Raw genomic sequence first — 20,227 nt, forward strand, 5'->3', positions numbered from 1 at the left:
CAAGATGTGTCAAGGGTTTGAATGTTTATGTTTTATTTATTTAAAAGTAATTGATTCATTAAAAGGAAAAATAATACTACATATTACTATGGATACATGAGCATGAAGTCAATATATAAAATCACATATAGGGAGGACACATACCAAATTCATTACAGTGTTTGCCCCTGAAGGGGGGAGGGGAGGAATGGCCTGATTAAAGGAGACATCATATGTAGCTGTGAAATTTTAATTCTCATAAAATTATCTTAAGCAAATAAGGCAAAATATTAACTTTGTTAATGATGGGTGGTATGTATACGAGTGTGATATTATTCACTAGTACTTTTTTGAATTTAAATTTTGTTCGAAGCATAAAAATTGAAATAAAAATATATCTCATGTATACCACTATGCAGCCATCAGAACTGCTAAAATTAAAAAGATGACAACACCAAACATTGGAGAGGATATAGAGCAACTAGAACTCTGATACAATGCTGGAAGGACTGTAAAATGGTACAACCACTTTGGAAAATAGTCTAGCAGTTTCTTATAAAACTAAATGAACACATACCCCATGAGCCAGCATCTACTCACAGGTATTAACCCAAGACAAATGAATATATGTCCACAGAAAGACCTGTACGAGAATATTTATAGAGGCTTTATTCACAATAGCCAAAAACTGGAAACAGCCCAGATGTCCATCAATAAAAGACCAAAGAAACAAACTGGTACATCCATGCAATGAAATGCTATTCAGCAATAAAAAAGGAACAAACTACTGAGACACGCAATAACATGTTTATGGCTCTCTAAAACGTTATGCTGAGTGAGAGAAACCTTGCACAAAGAGTGCACACTCTAGAAGTCTATTGATATGAGGACCTAGAATAGGCAAAACAAATCTACAGTGGAAAAAATCAGACAGTGGTTGCCAGGGGAGGGGGGTTGTGAGCAGGGGGGAGATTGACTGGAAAGGGGCATGAGATAACTTTCTAGGGTGACAGTAATGTTCCAAATCTTGATAGGGGTTTGGGTTACACAGGTGTATTATTTGTCAAAATTCAGTAAATGTTTACTTAAGATATGTGCATTTTACTGTAAATAAATTTTGCCTCAAAAGGAAAAATACTCTGTAAGCAAATACTAAACTCTGGTTAATGATATGCATGTTGGAGTATTTAGGGGGAAGTGTATTAATGTCTGTAATTTCCTTTGAAATACATAAAAAAGATGGATTGATGGACAGATGGATCAATATGTGATAAAACAAGTATGGTTAAATATTAATGGTAGAATCTAGGTGGCAGGTATATACATGTTCACTGTAAAATTCTTTCACATTTTCTGTATGTTTAAAAATTTCCATAATAAAATGCTGAAAATAGCTAAAAATTACTTCTAGTTATTATTTAAAACCCACACGTATCATATACAGCATGGATCTCTTTGTCATTACATATTGGTCTACCTTATCCTAATCAAGCATAGTGATTTTAAAGAAGACTTTATGGGCATTATATTAAGTTTCTGGGACCATCACATAAGAAACTATACTTAAAATAAGTAAACACTGAATGTACTTCTTGATTTACAAACATGAGACCATACTGCATGTAAGGCTGGCTTCTAGGAAGAACCCAACGCCTCTTCCTTGCCCAACTCTAACCCAGTTCACTCTACTCCCAAAAAGAAGGGAAGGTGGCATTCTACTACACCCATCAGAAAAGCGAGTGGTCATGACAAAGGGGTTGAAAGCCACTGTCCACACCGACACCATCTCTCTTCTTTCTTCCTTCTCTCAGGTGACAAAGAGCTGGCCCCTCCCCCACTTCTCCACACCACTTTACCCTCCACACCAGCTGGCATGGCCAGCCCAAGAAAAGGGACAATCTGCTCTCTCTTGTAGAGGCTCTGCCTCTTGCTCAGGTGCTGCTAGGTGTGCATTAGATCAGCCGACCTCACAGGATCATTAGACCCAAACTGAGGTTTAAGTTGGAAAGAGAATCTGAGGGTTGGGCCTTGAGTGTAGTAAAAGGAATCCAGGGTTCAGCCCAGCTAACTGGACTACTGCAATGGGGTTACGGTCCAAACTCCAGCCAGACGTAAAGCTCTCCCTCACCTCCTCTTTGACTAGCTCCACTAGGGTGCCTTGTGTACCTATGTGCATGTGGGTATCCATCACTCAGGGGCATCAGAAGGAGGAATGGCAGCAGGGTAGAGTGGATGCCTTGATCACAAGATCCACTAACAGCATCCTAATATCAGAAATTTTAAATATACACCACTTCTTATCTTTTCTCCCCCTCAACTATATGTTGGGTACATCTTTCCAAGTCTAAACATACAGGATTTCTTTACCTCATGCTTTCTAATCATACTGACATTAAGTAGGAGTTGCTGAGCATCTTGGCCCACTGATTATTAAAGCAGATGTAGTAAGACCAAGGCCCTCAGGCTCTATTATCTTCCTTCTCCAGAACAATGGCAGGGTCCTGAACTAGGGCATAAGGGCCTCCTGAGAGGTCTTTGTATTTGTCACTCTGTGACATTCTGTATTTTCTGTATACATGCATTGCTACAACAGGCCAAAAAGTGACCCAGTCCATCAGTGTCTGGTATACAGGTTGCCAAAAAACAAAGCTTGGCAGATTTTTGATTTGCTAATGAATTGAATGATTATAGGTTTTTGCATCATATAAATATACTTCAGTTTTCTATTTATAATATAGAAATGTATTAAAAAAGATGAAAAAAAGAATTTTGGAATTGGAAAATTATTGAACTGCTATTTTTTATCATTCTTACCTCATTTGAAGGAATCGTGGCAAAGGGTTTGATGACAGCAGCTAATGGAATCTGAGCTTGCTTGGCCATATCTGATGTGCACGGGAAACAGTACGTTGTGCAACGGATGTATCGAGGACTAGCATTGCCTGAAACATTCAGAGGGACACACTTAAAACGTGCTTAGAAGAAAACCTGCCCCATAATATTTAAATATTTATAAAGGTACTTCTAGATAATGCATTGCTTTATTTCTAAAACTTTCTTCATGATTTTCAAAATTTAAAAAAAGGGCAGTACTGTGCAATTCTACAATCTATAATCTAGACACACTATAATTTTTTTGTGAAACAAAACACTTTGAATTCTAGTGCAAAATAAGAGAGGTGCTTTAATCAATATTATTATATTTAATATACTTTATTATATAGTATATTATATATTTTACTATAATTATTATAATTATAAGCAGGGTCTTAATATAGTCAACTCACAGACTTGAGAGGTGTTTAGATTCAATGGAAGAAATAAAGCAAAGGCCCGAAAACATGAAAGAATAAAATTTCTTCTTCATCCTCTCCTATGACTACATCTGCTATAGGAAAGGTAAGGATTCGAACACCATTTCATATCAGCAAGTGATATTTTGTCAAATATGATTCTATTGGACTGTTTTGTTCCTAAACTTAGGAACTGAACTTAGAAATGAAAATTCTACTTGTAATAGAAATATTACTTTTTAAAAATACACTAATCTATTTTTAACACACATTAGGTTTTCCAACCAAATATCTATATTTCATGGCATACACAAGTATTAAAACAATATCCATGGCATGAAGAATATTTCTGAATCACTAGAATAACTTATCTGAAATAAACTTTGAAATTAAATTTTACACATATTGAATTTTACACGTAGATGAATTTTCCACATATTGTGTGTGCTTCCACAAAGGAATTAAAATTGCCTGTGAGAAGCAACTCTCTCCCGATCTTCGTTCTGGAATAGAAATCTCCTCTGTGGCAGTCTGGCATAATATATCATGATCAAAAGAACGTAATCATCAAACAAATATGTACTGAGTGTCTACTAAGTTGTAGACACTGTCCTAGGTGCTTCCTTGTAGAGCATATGTTCTTACAGAGACAATAAATAGTAAACCTAATAAATGAGTAATTCATATTGGACATTAGAAGATGATAAATGCTATGGAAAAAAGCACATCTGGTTAAGGGGTATGCTAGTGGGAGGCAGACTGCGATTTTTTTGTGTGTGTGTGAAGAAGATCAGCCCTGAGCTAACATCTGTGCTAATCCTCCTTTCTTTTGCTGAGGAAGACCGGCTCTGAGCTAACATCTATTGCCAATCCTCCTCCTTTTTTTTTTTTTAACCCCCAAAGCCCCAGTAGATAGTTGTATGTCATAGTTGCACATCCTTCTAGTTGCTGTATGTGGGACGCGGTCTCAGCGTGGCCAGAGAAGTGGTGCGTCGGTGCCCCCCCAGGATCCGAACCCGGGCCACCAGTAGCAGAGCGCGCACTTAACCGCTAAGCCACAGGGCCAGCCCACAGACTGCAATTTTAAACAGTTACAGAGTAGGCCTTATTTAAAAGGTAACATTTGAGCAATGACTCCAAGGAGGCAAGGGATTTACCCAGGCAGGTATTTGGAGAAGGGTGGGCCTCGCCTGGTAGAGGGAGGGCCGAAGGTCTGTGCGGCTGGAATGGAGCACATGTAGGCCCAGCGGTTGGCAAGGGGTTCAGAGAAGCAACAGAGGCCAGATCAGGTAGACGCTTGAAATCGCTTGAAACCCTTTGCTTTTTATTCCAAGTGAAATGGGGAGCCACTGCTGGGCTTTAAGCAGAAGAGTGTCATGATCCGACTTCGGTTCACTGCCTGTGGTTTTGAGAATGGACTGTAATGGGGAGGAGGAGAACCAGGGAGGCCAGCGTGGAGGCTGTGCAGCAACCAGGTGAGAAATGGTGCTGGCAGGGACCAGCCTGATAGCAGTAGAGGTGTTGACAGGTGGCCAGATTCTGGACATATTTTGACCTACTTGTTGATGGGCATGATGTGTGAGGTGTGGAGATGGGAGGTGTGAAAGAAAGAAAAGGTCAGGGAACGACTCCAAAGTCTTCGTCCTGAGGAACCAGAAGCATGACGCTGCCGTAAAATGAAAATAGAAAGGCTGCAGGAAAGGAAGGGGTTTTTTAATGGGTGTGTGGGCAGAGATCCGGAATCTGACTTTCGACACGTGCAATTTGGGAAATGTATTATGCAATCAAACAGTAATGCTGAGTAGACAATTTGATATGTGAGTCTGGGCATTGAGCTCAAAGCTGGGTTGGAGATACACATTTGGGAGTTCTTAGCATATAGATGGTATTTGAAGCCACAAAACTAGATTAAAACAACCAAGGGAAACATTGTGGCCAGAAAAGAGAAGGCGACCGAGGACTGCGCCCTGGGTCCTCTAACATAAAAAAGTCAGAGGGAAAAGGGAAACCAGCTAAAGGACTGAGAGGGATAAAAACAAGGAGTGCCTAATGTGCTGGAGGAAGAGAGAATTTTGGTGGAATGGGCAGGGCAGGTGGGAGTCAGCCTGCTGAGAGTGAGTTTAAGAGAGAAAGGAAGGGGAGGAATTGTCAATAATCCTTTCAAGTTCTGTTGTGGAGGGGATTAAAGAAAAGAAGGGTAGCTGATAAGGGAAGTGGATCAAGAAAACATTTGTGGGGTTTTCTTTTGTTTTATTTTTTGTTTTTTTTTTTGTTTGCTGAGGAAGATTTGCCCTGAGCTAACATCCGTGCCAATCCTCCTCTGTTTTGTATGTAGGTCGCCACCACAGCATGGCCGCTGACCAGCGGTGTAAGTCCACACCCAGGAACCGAACCCAGGCCGCCGAAGCGGAGCACACCAAACTTAACCACTACACCACTCGAGACAGCCCCCAGAACATTTGTATTTTTTAAGAGAGGAGAAGGCTTTTTTAAAAAGATGGGGAAAAATCATGTAAACAGAGAAATATTGATGATATATGAGAATGAGGGGAAACTTATGGCAGCAATACACTTGAGTGGAGCACAGCAGGAGAGGCTGGCTTTTGGCCAGAGTACAGGTCGCTCCTTATGAGTAAAAGCGGGGGCACACGACAGCAGGGGCTTGATGTGATGGGGAGACTCCCTGGAAGCTCTCTTCTGATCGTGCAAAAGAGCAGCTGAAAGAAAGGATGGGAGAGAAGATGTTCTGGCTTCCAGGAGAGGGTGCAATAGTGACTAGGGAGAGTGGAAAAGTGAGAGGACTGGGGAAGTACAGTGTGCTGGGAAGCTCAGGGTTCTGGGTTTAAACAGACGCTGCCGTGTGGCTGTGAGCCTCTCTCTGCCTGGGTTCTGCTGCACAGGCGGGCCCGGAATAAGTGGAAGGTTGGACCTAAGCAAGCTGAGCTGCTTCTTCTCACCTTCAACCTATTATTGCCAAATTTTATGTTTTTTATAGGACCAGCTAGAAATCTGGATTTTTACATAAAATATTCTGATTTTTATGTCATGGCAACCACTTCAAATAGAAACAAAACATTGTGTCCAAGAAATTAACAAGACTGCAGGACCGGCCCCATGGCTTAGTGGTTAAGTGCGTGCGCTCCGCTGCTGGCAACCCGGGTTCGGATCCCAGGCGCGCAGCGACACACCGCTTCCCCAGCCATGCTGAGGCCGCGTTCCACATACAGCAGCTAGAAGGATGTGCAGCTATGACATACAACTATCTACTGGGGCTTTGGGGGGAAAAAAATAAATAAATAAAATCTAAAAAAAAAAAAAAAACTTAAAAAAAAAAATTAACAAAGACTGCAGGCTGATCCAGTTTTGGGCTCTGCCGCTGAAGGTCTGAGAGAAGGAAGAAACGTGGTACCAACAACAAGGATACTAATCAAAACAGTAATTGCCAATGTGTCAGGCATCATTCTAAGATCGTTACAAGTAAACTCATTTTAGTCTCACTATCGCCCCAGGAGATTGATATCCTTAGGACCCCATTTTACAGAGGAGAAAACTGAGACACTGGAGGTTAAGTGACTTGCCAAAGGTCAAGGGGTTAGTAAATGACAAAAGTGGCACTAGAACCTCTCACAATCCTCTACTGTATCCCAGACAAGTTGGGTCCAGGTCATGAAAGCCGTGAATTCTGGATAAGGAGTTAAGACCAATCCTGTCTACCCATGGGCAACGATGGGACATTTTTTTTAGCAAGGGCAAGATGATCAAATAAATACTTGAAGAAAATTAAACTACCCAGAATGTAACACATAGCTTCTGGGAGCAGGAAAAGATTAGAGACAGGAAGACTGGGCCACTGCTGTTAGAGTCCAGGGGAATACAAACACAGGGCAAAACAAGAGTTTTGGCAGCAGGAATAAAAGAAAAAGAAATATTAGGTAATAGAGGTGAATATGCTTGGACCCCTATTACTGTTTATTTCATGTAACTTAGACAAAATCTTCCTCATTATCATCACACAATTTTATACAGACTTGTGAAAAAAGAATTTGGGAATATTTTAATTTTTCATTGTACTCAATTTTTAGTAGTTAAAACTACCAATAATATATTGAAGTCAAGTATTTGTTGTCTTTAAACTTTTTTTTTTACAGTGAAATATGTATATGAATGAGCTCTGAGGGTGATTAAATAAACTTTTGTTTCAGGAAGATAAATACACAAAGGATAAAATTTTAAAAAAGGAATTGAGAATTTGTTTTTATAAACAGGAATGCAAAAGTGAGATATGAAAGATATGGCTATGGAAGATAATTTAGCAATCTCAGTAATTAAGATTCAAAATTATTTGAGGTGTTTAATAAAGAACATTATGGGATAATGTGACTGAAAAACATTCAATAGACTATTCATCCAACAAACTTTATGAAGCTAAGCCCCATGCTAGGGGCTTAGAGACAGAAAAGAGTGAAGTCTCTGGCTTCAAGGTCTAGGAGGAAAGAGTGATAATAAAAACAGATAATTGCAACATAGCGTGGTAAGTATCACAGAAGAGTAAATCAATTAAGAGTGGCCCAAGGGAGGCAAGGAGCCTGCCATGTGGATCAGAGGTGACCACACAAAGGCTGCAGTGCCTGACCAGGGTCTTGTAGGATGGACAGAAGCACAGAACCAAGGGACAAGTTGAGTCTTAACTTAGATCCTGCAGCCAAAGGCAAAGGAGTAACACTTGTAAAGTAGGTGCTTTTCTTTATTGGTTCCACCACTAACCAGCTGTGTGGCCTTGGGCAAGTCACTTAACCTCCCTGGGCCTTACATCTGTAAAGTGGGAGAGCTGAGCAAATGAAGCCCAAGGTTCCTTCTGGCTCTATACTCTACGCATGTCTGTGAATTTCTGCACATGTCTGAGATCCTTGGGCTACATTCTAAAAAATTTACTAGTAGAGTATTAGGCAATAAGCCAGGCCAGATGGCGAGGCTTCACAGCAAAGGAGTATTACTGGGCCAACTTCAGGGCTCCATGCTAGGGCAGCTCTCTCTTCTTGCCAGGGGCAGCCTGAGCTGCAGGCTAAGGAGAGATGATAATGATCTGGACCCTGCCACCTCGCTAGTCCTTCCTTCTCTTCCTACTCCTTCCTTTGTACTCTTTCCTTACAAGTGCTGTAGGATCCAGCAATTCCACTTCTAGGTATAGACCAAAGGAACTGAAAGCAGGGACTCAAACAGATACTTGTACACCAATGTTCATAGCAGCCACAGGGCTGCTAAGGCTATTCATTATAGCCAAAGGTGGAAACAACCCAAATGTCCAATAGATGAACGGATAAACAAAATGTATATACATAAAAGTGAATATTATTCAGCCTTAAGAAAGAATGAAATTTTAATTCATGCTACAACATGGATGAACCTTGAAAATATTATGCGAAGTGAAATAAGCCAGACACAAAAGGACAAATATTGTATGATTCCACTTATATGAGGTACCTAGAACAGGCAAATTCATAGAGACAGAAAGTAGAATAGAGGATACCAGGGCCTCGGTGGGGTGGAATAATGGGGACTTACTGTTTAATGGGTATAGAGTTTCAGTGTAGGATGATGAAACAGTTCTTGAAATGGACAATAATGATGGTTGCACAACATCGTGAATCTAATTAATGCCACTGAATTGTACACTTAAAAATGGCTATAATGGCAAATATTATTTTATGTGTACTTAACCACAATAAAAAAAATCACCTGTAAGTTCAAAAAGAAAACAAAACAAAAATCACAAAGAACTCTGCACATGCTGTTCCTTAACACGCACATCCTTTCCTGCTGCCATGCTTCAGAGCATTGCATCGCCTCTGCCTGGCAACCCTTTTCCTCTCTCACTCTCCCCACCTTTCTTGTGGTTTACACGTGCTCATGCAAGACTCAGCTTAGTTGTTCCCACTCTAGCAGGACAGGCTGGGTAAGTTATCTGGTTAGTTACTTCACATTAGGTTCCCACGGCAATACGCTTTTTATCCTTCTATAACATTTATCACACTGTATTAATATTTAGTTATCTTTTTCCCTGCCAGATTGTGTACTCATTTAAAAATAGAACCTTGTCTTCTATTTCTGAATAGAAGCAGTAGGTGACTGGTTAAGAACACGGATTCTAGCATCAGAATGCCGAGGTTCAAATTCTAGCTTTGCTTCCCACTGGCTATGCATCTTGGGTAAGTTCCCTAAGCATTCTGTCCTTCAGTTTCATACTCTACATAATGAGGATGATATTAACACCTGTCTCATAAAGTTACAGGGCAGATTAAATGAATTAATCCACATAAAGTGTTGAGAAGATTGTCTTAATGCATAGCAAGTACTTATAAACCACAAAACTCATGGGTGCTGAATAGGTGTTTGCTGAACGCATGCATGAGAGAACGAATGAATGAATGAACAAGTGGGACCTCGCTCCCAGGCAGCTCACAGTCTTGTGGGAGAGACAGACTCAAACCACAGTAAAATCTAACGGGATAGAGGCTATAACGCAAGTGTATATGAAGCACTGTGGGGGAAGAAATTACAGATTTCAAGGAAAAAATTTAACTTGAGTTGGGAAGAACTAAGAATTTCCCACGTAAACGGGTGAGAGTTATATACTCCAAGTACACTTGTTCAATAAATATTTACTGGGCAACCATTATGTTCTAGATACCAGGTGAGTTTCTAGGGACACGGCAAACAGGAAACAGTCCGTAGTCTGTTGCAGAGAAAACAGCACAAAGTGAGAATCAGAGGCACGAGGGGAAGGATGAGCGCGGGATGGCTGAGGCAGACATAAAGGGGGAAACGAGTAGGAGATGAGGCTGGTCAGGAACGTTCTTTAGGTTGTAAAGAGCCTCAAACACTATTTCATATTTATTTAAAATACTAAATGAATAAATATGTATTAAAAGCACTTATGTAACACTATTAGGTTGAAACGAAATTGCCATTTTTGTAGGTCAACGTGATAGGAAAAAAATCAGCAATTTCATGTAGCTCCAACCTATCATATACCAGGTCCTAAGTGCTTTACAAATGGGAACTCATCTAACAAGCCTGGATGGATTCTGTAAGTAATGGGGGACAAAATTATTTTTAGGATAGGAAGTAAAGTAATCTGAATTGTGTTTTAATATTAATATCTAAAACAATAACATCATCTGTAATTGATATTAAACCCTTCTACATGTCAAGCCCCCTGCATACACATGAGCAGACTTACATGAACACACACACGCAGAGTCACCTCTCATCCTTACGTTGGCCCTACAGGGCAGGTCTTAGTCCTCACATTTTACAGAGGTGACACTGAGGTTCAGAGGGGTGAGATGAGCACAGCTCACGCGGGTAGTAAGGAAGGGAGCCTGGAATCCCGTGCAGGTGGGTGTGCAAGGCTCCCAGTCAAAGCTCTTTCTGCCTCCCCGTGCTGCCGCTCTATAAGGACAGCGCTGAAGGCAGCACAGACAATGGACTAAGGAGGGCATCCCCAGTTAGAATGTGGCTGGCTTGATAACTCTGAGATGAGATAAAATGCTCCCCTGTATACCGATGTTATACTTCTAGGATCGAGGACACGACCCATTAAAATGGTATATTCAGATTCTGAGACTTCAGATTTCATCAGGCAGTATTTTAACTTGCCAGAAACAATAAAATATTATCCAGAAAGATCAAACCTGCACAAGGACAGATACATTAAACTGACCGCACACACAGGACGGAGTCAGCAGGGAGAAAGCCCAGCCTTTCCTCATCCCAGTTGAAAAGTGAGCAAACAGAATCCAATGTTAAAGGACCTGATGAAAAAAATATCGTTGCAGCTGGAACCAGGTGTGCTGACTTCTCAAGTGCTCAACCCCTACTGCTCTGCCCGTGCTGTCCTGCCCGGTCTCCAACATAGTAAAGAAATTAAACCAAAGGAGGGCATGAACTAACATAACCCATAAATTAGAGACTTTTCTTAAACTGATAAATTGCACTATATCTCACCAGACACTCTCGACTTCTACAGCAGAGACTAGAATTCCGTTGATAGTACCTTCTCGGTACTTGAGTGATTGGTGAATTGGTCCCCATCATCAGCTATAAAGAGGCTCCCAGGCAGTGACGGCATTATTGAAGAGGGTCAGTGTATTTGCTTTAAAAAAATGGTGAGAAATTTTAAAACCTCAAGCAAAAATATTACTGAAAATAAATACCTTGGTCTTGTATCACACAGTCTGTGGTGACCAGCGGAGGGACCTGGCCTCTGGTGTTGGTGGCATAAACTTGTCCCCCTCTGGTGGCTCTGTCATTCTCGATCACCTGAATCTGATAAGATATCAAGAACAAGTCAAAATTAAGACTCTTTCCAACATTCTCCCCCTCCCGCCCTCTCATTACTCATACACACACACGAAAATAGGCATTTTCTAAAACCTTTCAGTTCATTTCAGATGAAACCCTCAGTGAGAACCTCCCATGCCTTCAGTTCCACTGTTGTTCACTTTCACAATTTCAGATCAGTAGTTTCTAATTCTATTCTGTAATACTCTGGGCTCCGACCCTGACCGTTCAGAGAACTTTATTTTTATTCACTTTGTTTATTGGGACCATAGATAAGCATTTAAAAAAAAAGATTCTGGTAGGAAAAGAAACTTAAAATAACTTTTCTGAAGAAAATGCTTTCTGCAGTTAAAGAAAACTCTAAAAGGCTAAAAATCACAAAATTCAGATGACTACAATATATAATCTAAAAAAGCCTTAACTTTTCTCCTCAAATCCCTCTTGATCTTCCATTTGCCTTTCAAGTTCCCCCCACCGCACTCCTGTTCCTTGAGACATAAGAAACAAATAATATAAAGTGGTCCCATGTGGGTTTTGCTGTTGTACGGAAATCAGAAGGAACAAAAGTTCCTAAGTTTTGTCGTCTAATTCGGAAACATATTTCTCTACTAAAACATTTATTGATGAACAATATAGAGATTAAAAAAAATTGTCTTTCTGTTGTAAGTGTCAAGGGATGAGAAAAATGAGCAAAATCTAGTAGGACAGAGTTAAAGAGAAAACAAGAAGGAATCCTAATAATTACTTCCTCTTCCTCTTTATCTTCTCCCAGCCCTCCCTTCTTTTGTCATAGAATAAAAGAGAAGAGAGACAAAGGAGTAAAAAGAAGGGAGTAAAAAGAGGGAAAAAAGGGAGAAATGAGACGAGTGGCAGACTGGAATACATAGCTTTAGAGGATATGCAGTTTTTTATATTCCTAAAGAAACTATTAATAACATAAAAATTGTCTTCCCCAAACTCTGAGATGTTACTGTCTCCATTTCCCCTCCCATCTCACCCAATCCAGGCCCAAGCTGGCACCGATATCATTGATTTTATGGCATATCAGGGATATACTTAGCCTGCCTTTCAATCTACATATTTCTGTCTTTCTAATTTCACAGGACTTGAATTCTTATTAAATTAAGGATATATAATATACTCCAAACATAACTACTGTAGACACAGACGAGACTAAAAGCTACCATGGGCAGAGACAAGAAGCAAACAGAAAAATCAAAACACTATAATCACATTCTATATTGCAACCACAAGGTTAATCTGGTTCATTCAAAATTGGAGTAGTTTTTATATCGACATTAATTGTAATCATTTCAACCAATGAAGTGTCAAATACAAAAGTGAGGTAAAGCCATAATAATCTATATATTGAACCTAGAGAGTTCTCAGTGTTCAAATAGACTGTATTTCCAAAAAGTTTATTTTTAAATTAGCCGTTTGCAACTTACAAAGCACCGCCTCCAAAGAAACAATGTCATACGTGGTAATTACCTTTCTAAATTAATCCATATCTTGGTTGGAATACTACAAAGAGAGTAGGAAATATTATAAGTTCTAGTAATTTTTAAAAATTTATTAGTTTTTCTAATTTGCTTCAAATGCATGTTCTCGAAAAACAAGCTTAGAGATTAAACAATACACAGAGACTTCAACTGACACTCGACTGCGATTCAGTACTTTTTTAAAGGGTTTCGATTTGATGACAGTGACTCCTGAGAATGCCAAAGCTACATCAAAATGTATAGATTTCTTTTTCCCTCAGAAGACGTGCCACTAGAATTACTTTCACACTTATCTGCTATGCATAGAGTATTCTGGGTTCATAAAATAGAATCAGGAAAGAGAAGAAAAGAATGATTCTCTTGAGATAAATGAACAAGAATAATAAGCGAGAAACAAGGTAAGAAGATGTGTGCACATCTAAGGCGGGCTGCTTAAGGCAGAATTGTTTGAACTTTGGGTGGTGAGGGAAAGAGGGGACTAGGAAGGGCTCAACTTCTGCAAATACAGACAGAGAGTGAGGAAGGGTTTTGATGGAGACACTAGTTTCCTCAATTTCAAAATGTGGATAACACCACCACATTGCTTAGAAGCAATGCTTCTAAGTGTGCCTCAGAATCATCTGGAGAGCTTGTTAAAACAGAGTCCAAGGCCCCCACCTTAGAGATTCTGTCATATAGGTCTGGGTTAGAGCCTGAGAAGATGAATTTCTAATAAGCTGCCAGCTGACGTTGATGGTGCCGTCCTGGGAGCACACTTTGAGTAGTACTGACCTAGAGAGTAAATGTGGATGGAGAAAGGGCCGGGTCCACATATTAAGCTTTGGGACACTTCTAACACCAGAAAGTCAGAGAGACGAGGTGAAACCAACAAAGAAAACTAGAAAGAGGCACCAGTGAGGTAAGCAGAGATGTAAACGAGTGGTGGTGTCTCAGAAACCAAATAAAAAGTGTTTCAAGGAGGATGGAATGAACAGGTGTCAAATTGCTGCTGATATGTCGAGAAAGATGAGATGTGAAAATTGACCATTAGATTGGTAATAGGAGGTCGCTGGTGACCTGGACAAGCCTGGTATTAGCAGGGTTGTGGTGATGAGGTCTAAACTGAAATAGTTCAGGAGGGAATGGGAGGAGATGAACTGAAGACAGCAGGTATAGGCAACTCTTCTGGAGATTTCTTGCTATAAAAGATAGCCAACAAACGGGGAGGAAACTGGATAGAGATTTGGGGAAGGGCCAAGGGAGGCTTCTTTTATTAATGAGGAGAGGTATTACAGGATGTTTATATTCTGATGAGAATGATCTAGACAGAGGAAAATTGAAGTTTATCTTCAAATAAGTATAGATGATGCAGGAGAGAGCAGATGTGATGGTTAATTTTATGTGTCAACTTGGCTAGGCCATGGTTTCCAGTTTTTGGTCAAATACTAGTCTAGATGTTGCTGGGAAGGTATTTTTTTAAATTGTGACTCACATTTAATCAGTAGACTTTGAGTAAAGCAGATTACCCTCCACAGTGTGGGTGGGCCTCATCCAATCATTTGAAGTCCTTAAGAGAAAAAGACGGAGGGACCCCCGAGGAAGAGGGAATTCTGTCTCCAGATGCCTTTGAACTTGAGCTGCAAAATCAACTGTTTTCTGTGTCTCTAGCCTGCCGGCCTGCCCTGCATATTTCAGACTTGCCAGTCCCCACAACTGAGTGAGCCAATTTCTTAAGATATCTCTCTATATATATACTCATTCATCCTATTGGTTCTGTTTCCTTGGAGAACTCTGACTAATACAGAGGACATTTGCTGGAGGACTGTTCTTGGGAGGCCATAAGGATGGGATCTAGGGCACAAGTGGAGGTGATGGCCTTGGTTAGGAGTATGCACAAGCTTATCCACAGTGACAGGAGGAAAGGGAGATAAATGGGCACAGATGCAGGGAGATGTGGTAGTGGAGCATGCAGGGGTTCTCTTTGGATTGCTTCTATTCTCTCAGTGAAATAAGAAGCAAGATTATCATTAAAGAGTCAGAAAGGGGAAGGCAGTGTTAGGAGTTTGAAGGGAGATGAAATGATAGTTACCCAGGAAAACAAGAAAGTCAGTGGAGTTGGGTGATGGCCTTCAAATTTGCTACACATTAGAATCAGCAGGGGAGCTCTGAAAAATCCCAATGTCCAGATCATATCCTAGTGCAATTAAATCAAGTTGGCAGGTGGGAGCAAGGCAATGGTATTTTTAAAAGCTCCACCAGTGATTCTTCCATGCAGCTAGGTTTTAGAATTACATGACTACAGGTTCACCTTAGTTTAGTGGTTATAAATTGAAGGTGAGACCAGTCAGCATGGTGTGCATTTTTCTCAAGTCACATTCAGCATCTGAGGCACAGGCATGGAATAGGTGGGCACTTGGTTTAACAACAGATGGGATTTTTCTAGATGAATTCAGTGGAGGGAGAGTGGCAAAGAAGTTGAGGCTAGAGGACGTAAGGGACAGATTTATAATCATGGATCACATAATCTAAGCTGCATAAGAGAAGTGAAAAGATGAAGGCAATGTGAGTCAGAGACAAAGTGGTAGGTTGTAAGTGCTGGTGGGTGAATTATTATTGGTATTTGAGTCCTAAAGGGAATGAGATAAAAAGATAGGAGGCAGTGGTTGGAGAATGGGATGCTTTCAACCGAGATTTTGAAGGTGTACCGTAATTGGTAATGACAGGATCTATGGTAGGACTACGGAGAACTGAGGTGGGGTAAATGAAAAGAACATTGGAAGCAAAGACGATCAAGAATTGAGAGGAAGGTAAATGAAATGTTTTATAGATGGAGAGTAAAATTGTCAATAATTGTAACAGAAATAGTACTGGGGAGATTAACAGTGAACTGGGAGCTAAAAACTTCAGAAAATGAATTAGAATGACCCAGAGAGTCTGTTGATGTTATATATAAGCAGAGAAACAAGAAGTAAGAATGAACTCAATGTAAATACAGTCATGTGCCACATAATGACATTCTGCTCAATGACAGACCACATATATGATGGTGGTCCCATAAGATTAGTACCATGTAGCCTAGGTGTGTAGTAGGCTACACCATCTAGGTTTGCATAAGTACTCTCTACGATGTTTGCACAACGATGAAATCACCTAATGACACGTTTCTCAGAACATATCCCCATCATTAACTGACACATGACTGTATATGATATTTCTTTACCTGGAATAATGAAATAATATTAAACCATGAAAGTAATGGCTGGTACCATGATTATCAATAAAGGTATTAAGAGTTATTAAAACAATCTCTAATATGTTATAGAATCAGACACTTTATCACAAATCTTCAAGTTTATATTCAAACAAATATAGAATAAGTGGTAGATTACAAAAATAGCCCAAATCCTCCACCTCTCCCCGTATCTGTGCCCTTTCTAAGGACTTTGCAGCTCCTCCCATCAAGAGGCAGAATACATTTTTCTACCCCTTGACTCTGGGGTGGTCTTGTGACTTGCTTTGAGAGAATATTAAAGAAGTGGCAATGAGCCAGTTCCAAGCCAAGACTTCAAGAGGCCTTGCATATTCCTTCTGTTCCTCTTGGATCTTTGCCACTGCCAAGTGAACAAACCCAGGCTAGCCTGCTCAGTGACATGGCCCAATCATCTCCAGCTAACAGTTCGGTACCAAATAACCAGACACATGAACAACACCATCTGCAGTGGGCTCAATTGTGACCCCTCCCCCAAAATATATTCATGTCCTCATCCCTGAAACCTGGGACTATTACTTCATACAGCAAAAGAATTGATTAAATTAAGGATCTTGAGAGAAGGTGCTTATCTTGAATTATCTGGGTGGGCCTGGAATGGGATCACATGTAACCTTGTTAAGAGAGAGGCAAAGGGAGTTTTGAGATGGATGTCCAGAGGAGAAGACACAGAGAAGAGGAGGCAATGTGATGACAGAGGCAGAGATTGGAGTGATGTGGCCACAAGCCAAGGAATGCCTGGAGCCACCAGAAGCTAGAAGAGACAAGGAACAGATTCTCCCCTAGAGCCTCTAGAGGGAGCACAGCCCTGCCAACACATTGATTTCAGACTTCTGGCCTCCAGACCTGTAAGAGAATAAACTTTTGTTGTTTTAAGTCACCCAGTTTGTGGTAATTGGTTACAGCAGCCACAGGAAACTAATACACCATCCTAGACCATTCAGGCTCAGCTAAGACTCCAGCTGACCCCAGATGCACAAGCAAGCCCAGCCCAAATCAGGTGAGCCCGGCCAAGATCAGCAGAACTGCCAGGAGGACCTATTGACTCAGGAGGATTAGTAAATAGTGGTTGTAAGTTACTAAGTTTGGTGGTGGTTTGCTACGCAGCAAGAGTTAGCTAACACAGTCACTCTTTTGCTCCTTAGTCTATCTAACTTTTTCTACTCATTATAGAACCACTTCAAAGACCAGAGTTAACCATGTCAATTCCATCATTATTCCAAAAGGACTTTACTTCCTGCTCGTTGCCACAAGACCTGCAGTTTCTCCTGAAAGAGGAGTATACATCCCACCCCATCGACATTGGGCTTTGCCCTATGACTTGCTTTGGCCAAGGGCACGTGAGTGGTTGTGACAGATACCCATCTGAGTGGAAACTTTACAACCTATTGCACCTTTGGCCAGTTCTCTTCCTTTTCTCCCTTTCTCATGAGAATAACATGACCCCAATATGAGGTGCCCCTTCACCCCGGATTCTAGAATGACAAGGGCATATGGAGCTGCACTTATAGCCACACTGCAGCTTCTGCAGCCTACATGTAACCCTAAAAGATAAATAAATCTCTATGGTTGTAAGCAAAGTTGGGGACTGTTTGTTATGCAGACTAACCTAATAAAAGCTGACTGATACAGTTACTAAAGAGTAATCCTCCAAAGAAAACCCCCTGGGTGGAGAAGAATTAAGTTATAGCTCTAATTTTACATAAAACAATTTTTGTTTTTTAATATGCAAAATGTAAAATACTTTATACTTTCACTCTCTATGGGCATCTTACCCTTATTGTAAAGGGTCCTTTAGTTATTTAAAATAGCACGTTTATATACTCTTCCTACGAATTACTCATTAAACATCAATAAATACTGCTAACATGTGCCAATATAAACATCAAATTAGACACTGTCAACTTTTCATGATACCAAAAAAATCTACATGGGCTGTTTCTCTCATGGAGACCTCCAGCATGCCATAACCCACCCTCCCCGCCCCCACACATATATAGAAGGAAGGCAGCCTTCTCTATGTGATGGGCATTGTGCTTCGACAATAAGGGACAGGATAGATGCCAACACACTGAAGAGTTTCTGAGCACAATGAATGAAGAATGGTCCTTTACGAGGGAGACTGTGGGAGTGAGAAGAGCACTTACTGGGCTGGGGATAGAGTCAGGATCCAGCTTCTTCTGGGGCTGTGGTGGACCAGCCATCTGTGCAGGACCTCCAGGAAAGCCTCCAGGGTAGGAGAGCTGCGCGCCTGCCATCTGGGGGCCATAGTTAGCTGCTTGAAAAAAATTTTAAAAAGAAATGAGCATAACCCCAAATCCCAGAGGTAGGGCTCACTGACAATATCATGCTGTTCTGTCAAGTATGTTGCATTTTTCATCTCTTTAAATAAGGCAGGGAGTTAGGTGTGAACATCTGCAGTTCCCCTTTTCTTTGCACTTGCCACACTATTCAAAAACTATCCTTCCTTAAAAGTAAGTGACTGACGTGGCCCTGTGGCTTAGCAGTTGGGTGGGCGCACTCTGCTACTGGCGGCCTGGGTTGGGATCCCGGCGCGCACCAACGCACCGCTTGACCAGCCATGCTGAGGTGGTGTCCCACATGCAGCAACTAGAGGGATGTGCAACTGTGACATACAACTATCTGCTGGGGCTTTGGGGAGAAAAAGGGGGAAAAAAAAAAACCATGTAGCTACAAAAAAAAAAGTAAGTGATGGATGCCTAGTAACATAGGAACAAAGCTGACTTCCAAAGAGGTGTACCCCTAGGTAACCCAGGGCCTTCTTCTGAGCCCCGCCCACCTTACCCTGCTGTGGAGGATATCCAGCGCCCAGGTTCTGTCCTGGAAGAGGCGGGGGCTGGTACTGGGCATTCGGAGGAGCAGGCCCAGGGAGCCCGTCCTGCCTTTGCGTTGACGGAGGCAAGGGGGAGGCAGCAGGGCCGTTTAGTGCAGTGGGCGGTGGTGGGAGAACCTGAGATCCAGGCTGCAAAACGGATGGCTGTGGAGGTCGCGGAGGACCCTGGAATGATGGCGCTGGCGGAGGACCAGGGGGCCCCTGGCTGGGGGGAGCCATGCCCGAACCTGTGCGAGAAAGAAGCCCAGCCCACATAAAAGTCACATTTCTCAGCTAACTTCTACAAAGCACACAACAGACACACTCACTTTCCTGATACAAAGCAAGAAGGCACCCTTACAAATCGCTTTTTTTGCCAGAGGATCACAAATGCTATTTGGGGCATTTTAACTGGAGAATTTAAAAAGAGTAAAAGCAATATTTATAATTATAGTAAGAAAATTAGTAGGATAAATTTTAACTCAGTTGCATTAACTTTCCATGATTACATGCTATTATTTAAGGAATTGTATCTGGTACAATAGAAAATCATACAGAAGAAAACTTTGACTTGATCGAATTCAAGTACAAGATGCAAATAATTTATTGAATGTATAAGTTCAACAAATATATAAGGATTTCGGAACTACGTAGAGATAACCAGGGAGAAGGGATGGGCCAGTAATATGCTTTCCAATCAATCATATTGGAAATAGTTGTAAAACCAGATTAATTTTCCTTTCTCTGAGTATGTGAAATTGAGTTGCTGCTTGGAGACTTACCCATTTTGAAATCAGTAAAAGATGGGAAATATTCCGGGGGTTTTTTACTGATACTTCTAAAAAACTAACTATAAGTAATGGATACATACTTCATCGAGACAAATGGCTGACTACACTATTACTACAGTGGAGACTCCTAAGGCTTCTAGAATGTACAGCCTTTCTATTAATGTAAATCTCAGCACTGTAACTGTTTTCTCTCCTGTTATTCTTTTCCACCTCAGGACATCTGAGCTTCCATTCTTCCC

General features: G+C 41.0%; 1 protein-coding gene across 2 annotated transcripts in view; it reads right to left on the bottom strand.

Annotated features, from left to right (window-relative positions):
* Positions 1 to 20,227, bottom strand: part of SEC24D (SEC24 homolog D, COPII coat complex component) — a 100,672-nt gene that overhangs the window by 62,564 nt on the left and 17,881 nt on the right. The window contains exons 5-8 of one of the 2 annotated variants that reach the window (XM_058549967.1): positions 19,170 to 19,445; positions 18,512 to 18,639; positions 11,489 to 11,600; positions 2,794 to 2,921 (exon numbers count right to left, since the gene is read on the bottom strand). In XM_058549967.1, coding sequence (XP_058405950.1) covers positions 2,794 to 2,921; positions 11,489 to 11,600; positions 18,512 to 18,639; positions 19,170 to 19,445 — 644 coding nt within the window. Of the gene's footprint in view, positions 1 to 2,793; positions 2,922 to 11,488; positions 11,601 to 18,511; positions 18,643 to 19,169; positions 19,446 to 20,227 lie in introns of both variants that reach the window. The other variant, XM_058549966.1, reaches the window with a different exon arrangement.

Source organism: Diceros bicornis, chromosome 11 (assembly GCF_020826845.1).
Source record: "Diceros bicornis minor isolate mBicDic1 chromosome 11, mDicBic1.mat.cur, whole genome shotgun sequence".
NCBI lineage: Eukaryota > Metazoa > Chordata > Mammalia > Perissodactyla > Rhinocerotidae > Diceros > Diceros bicornis.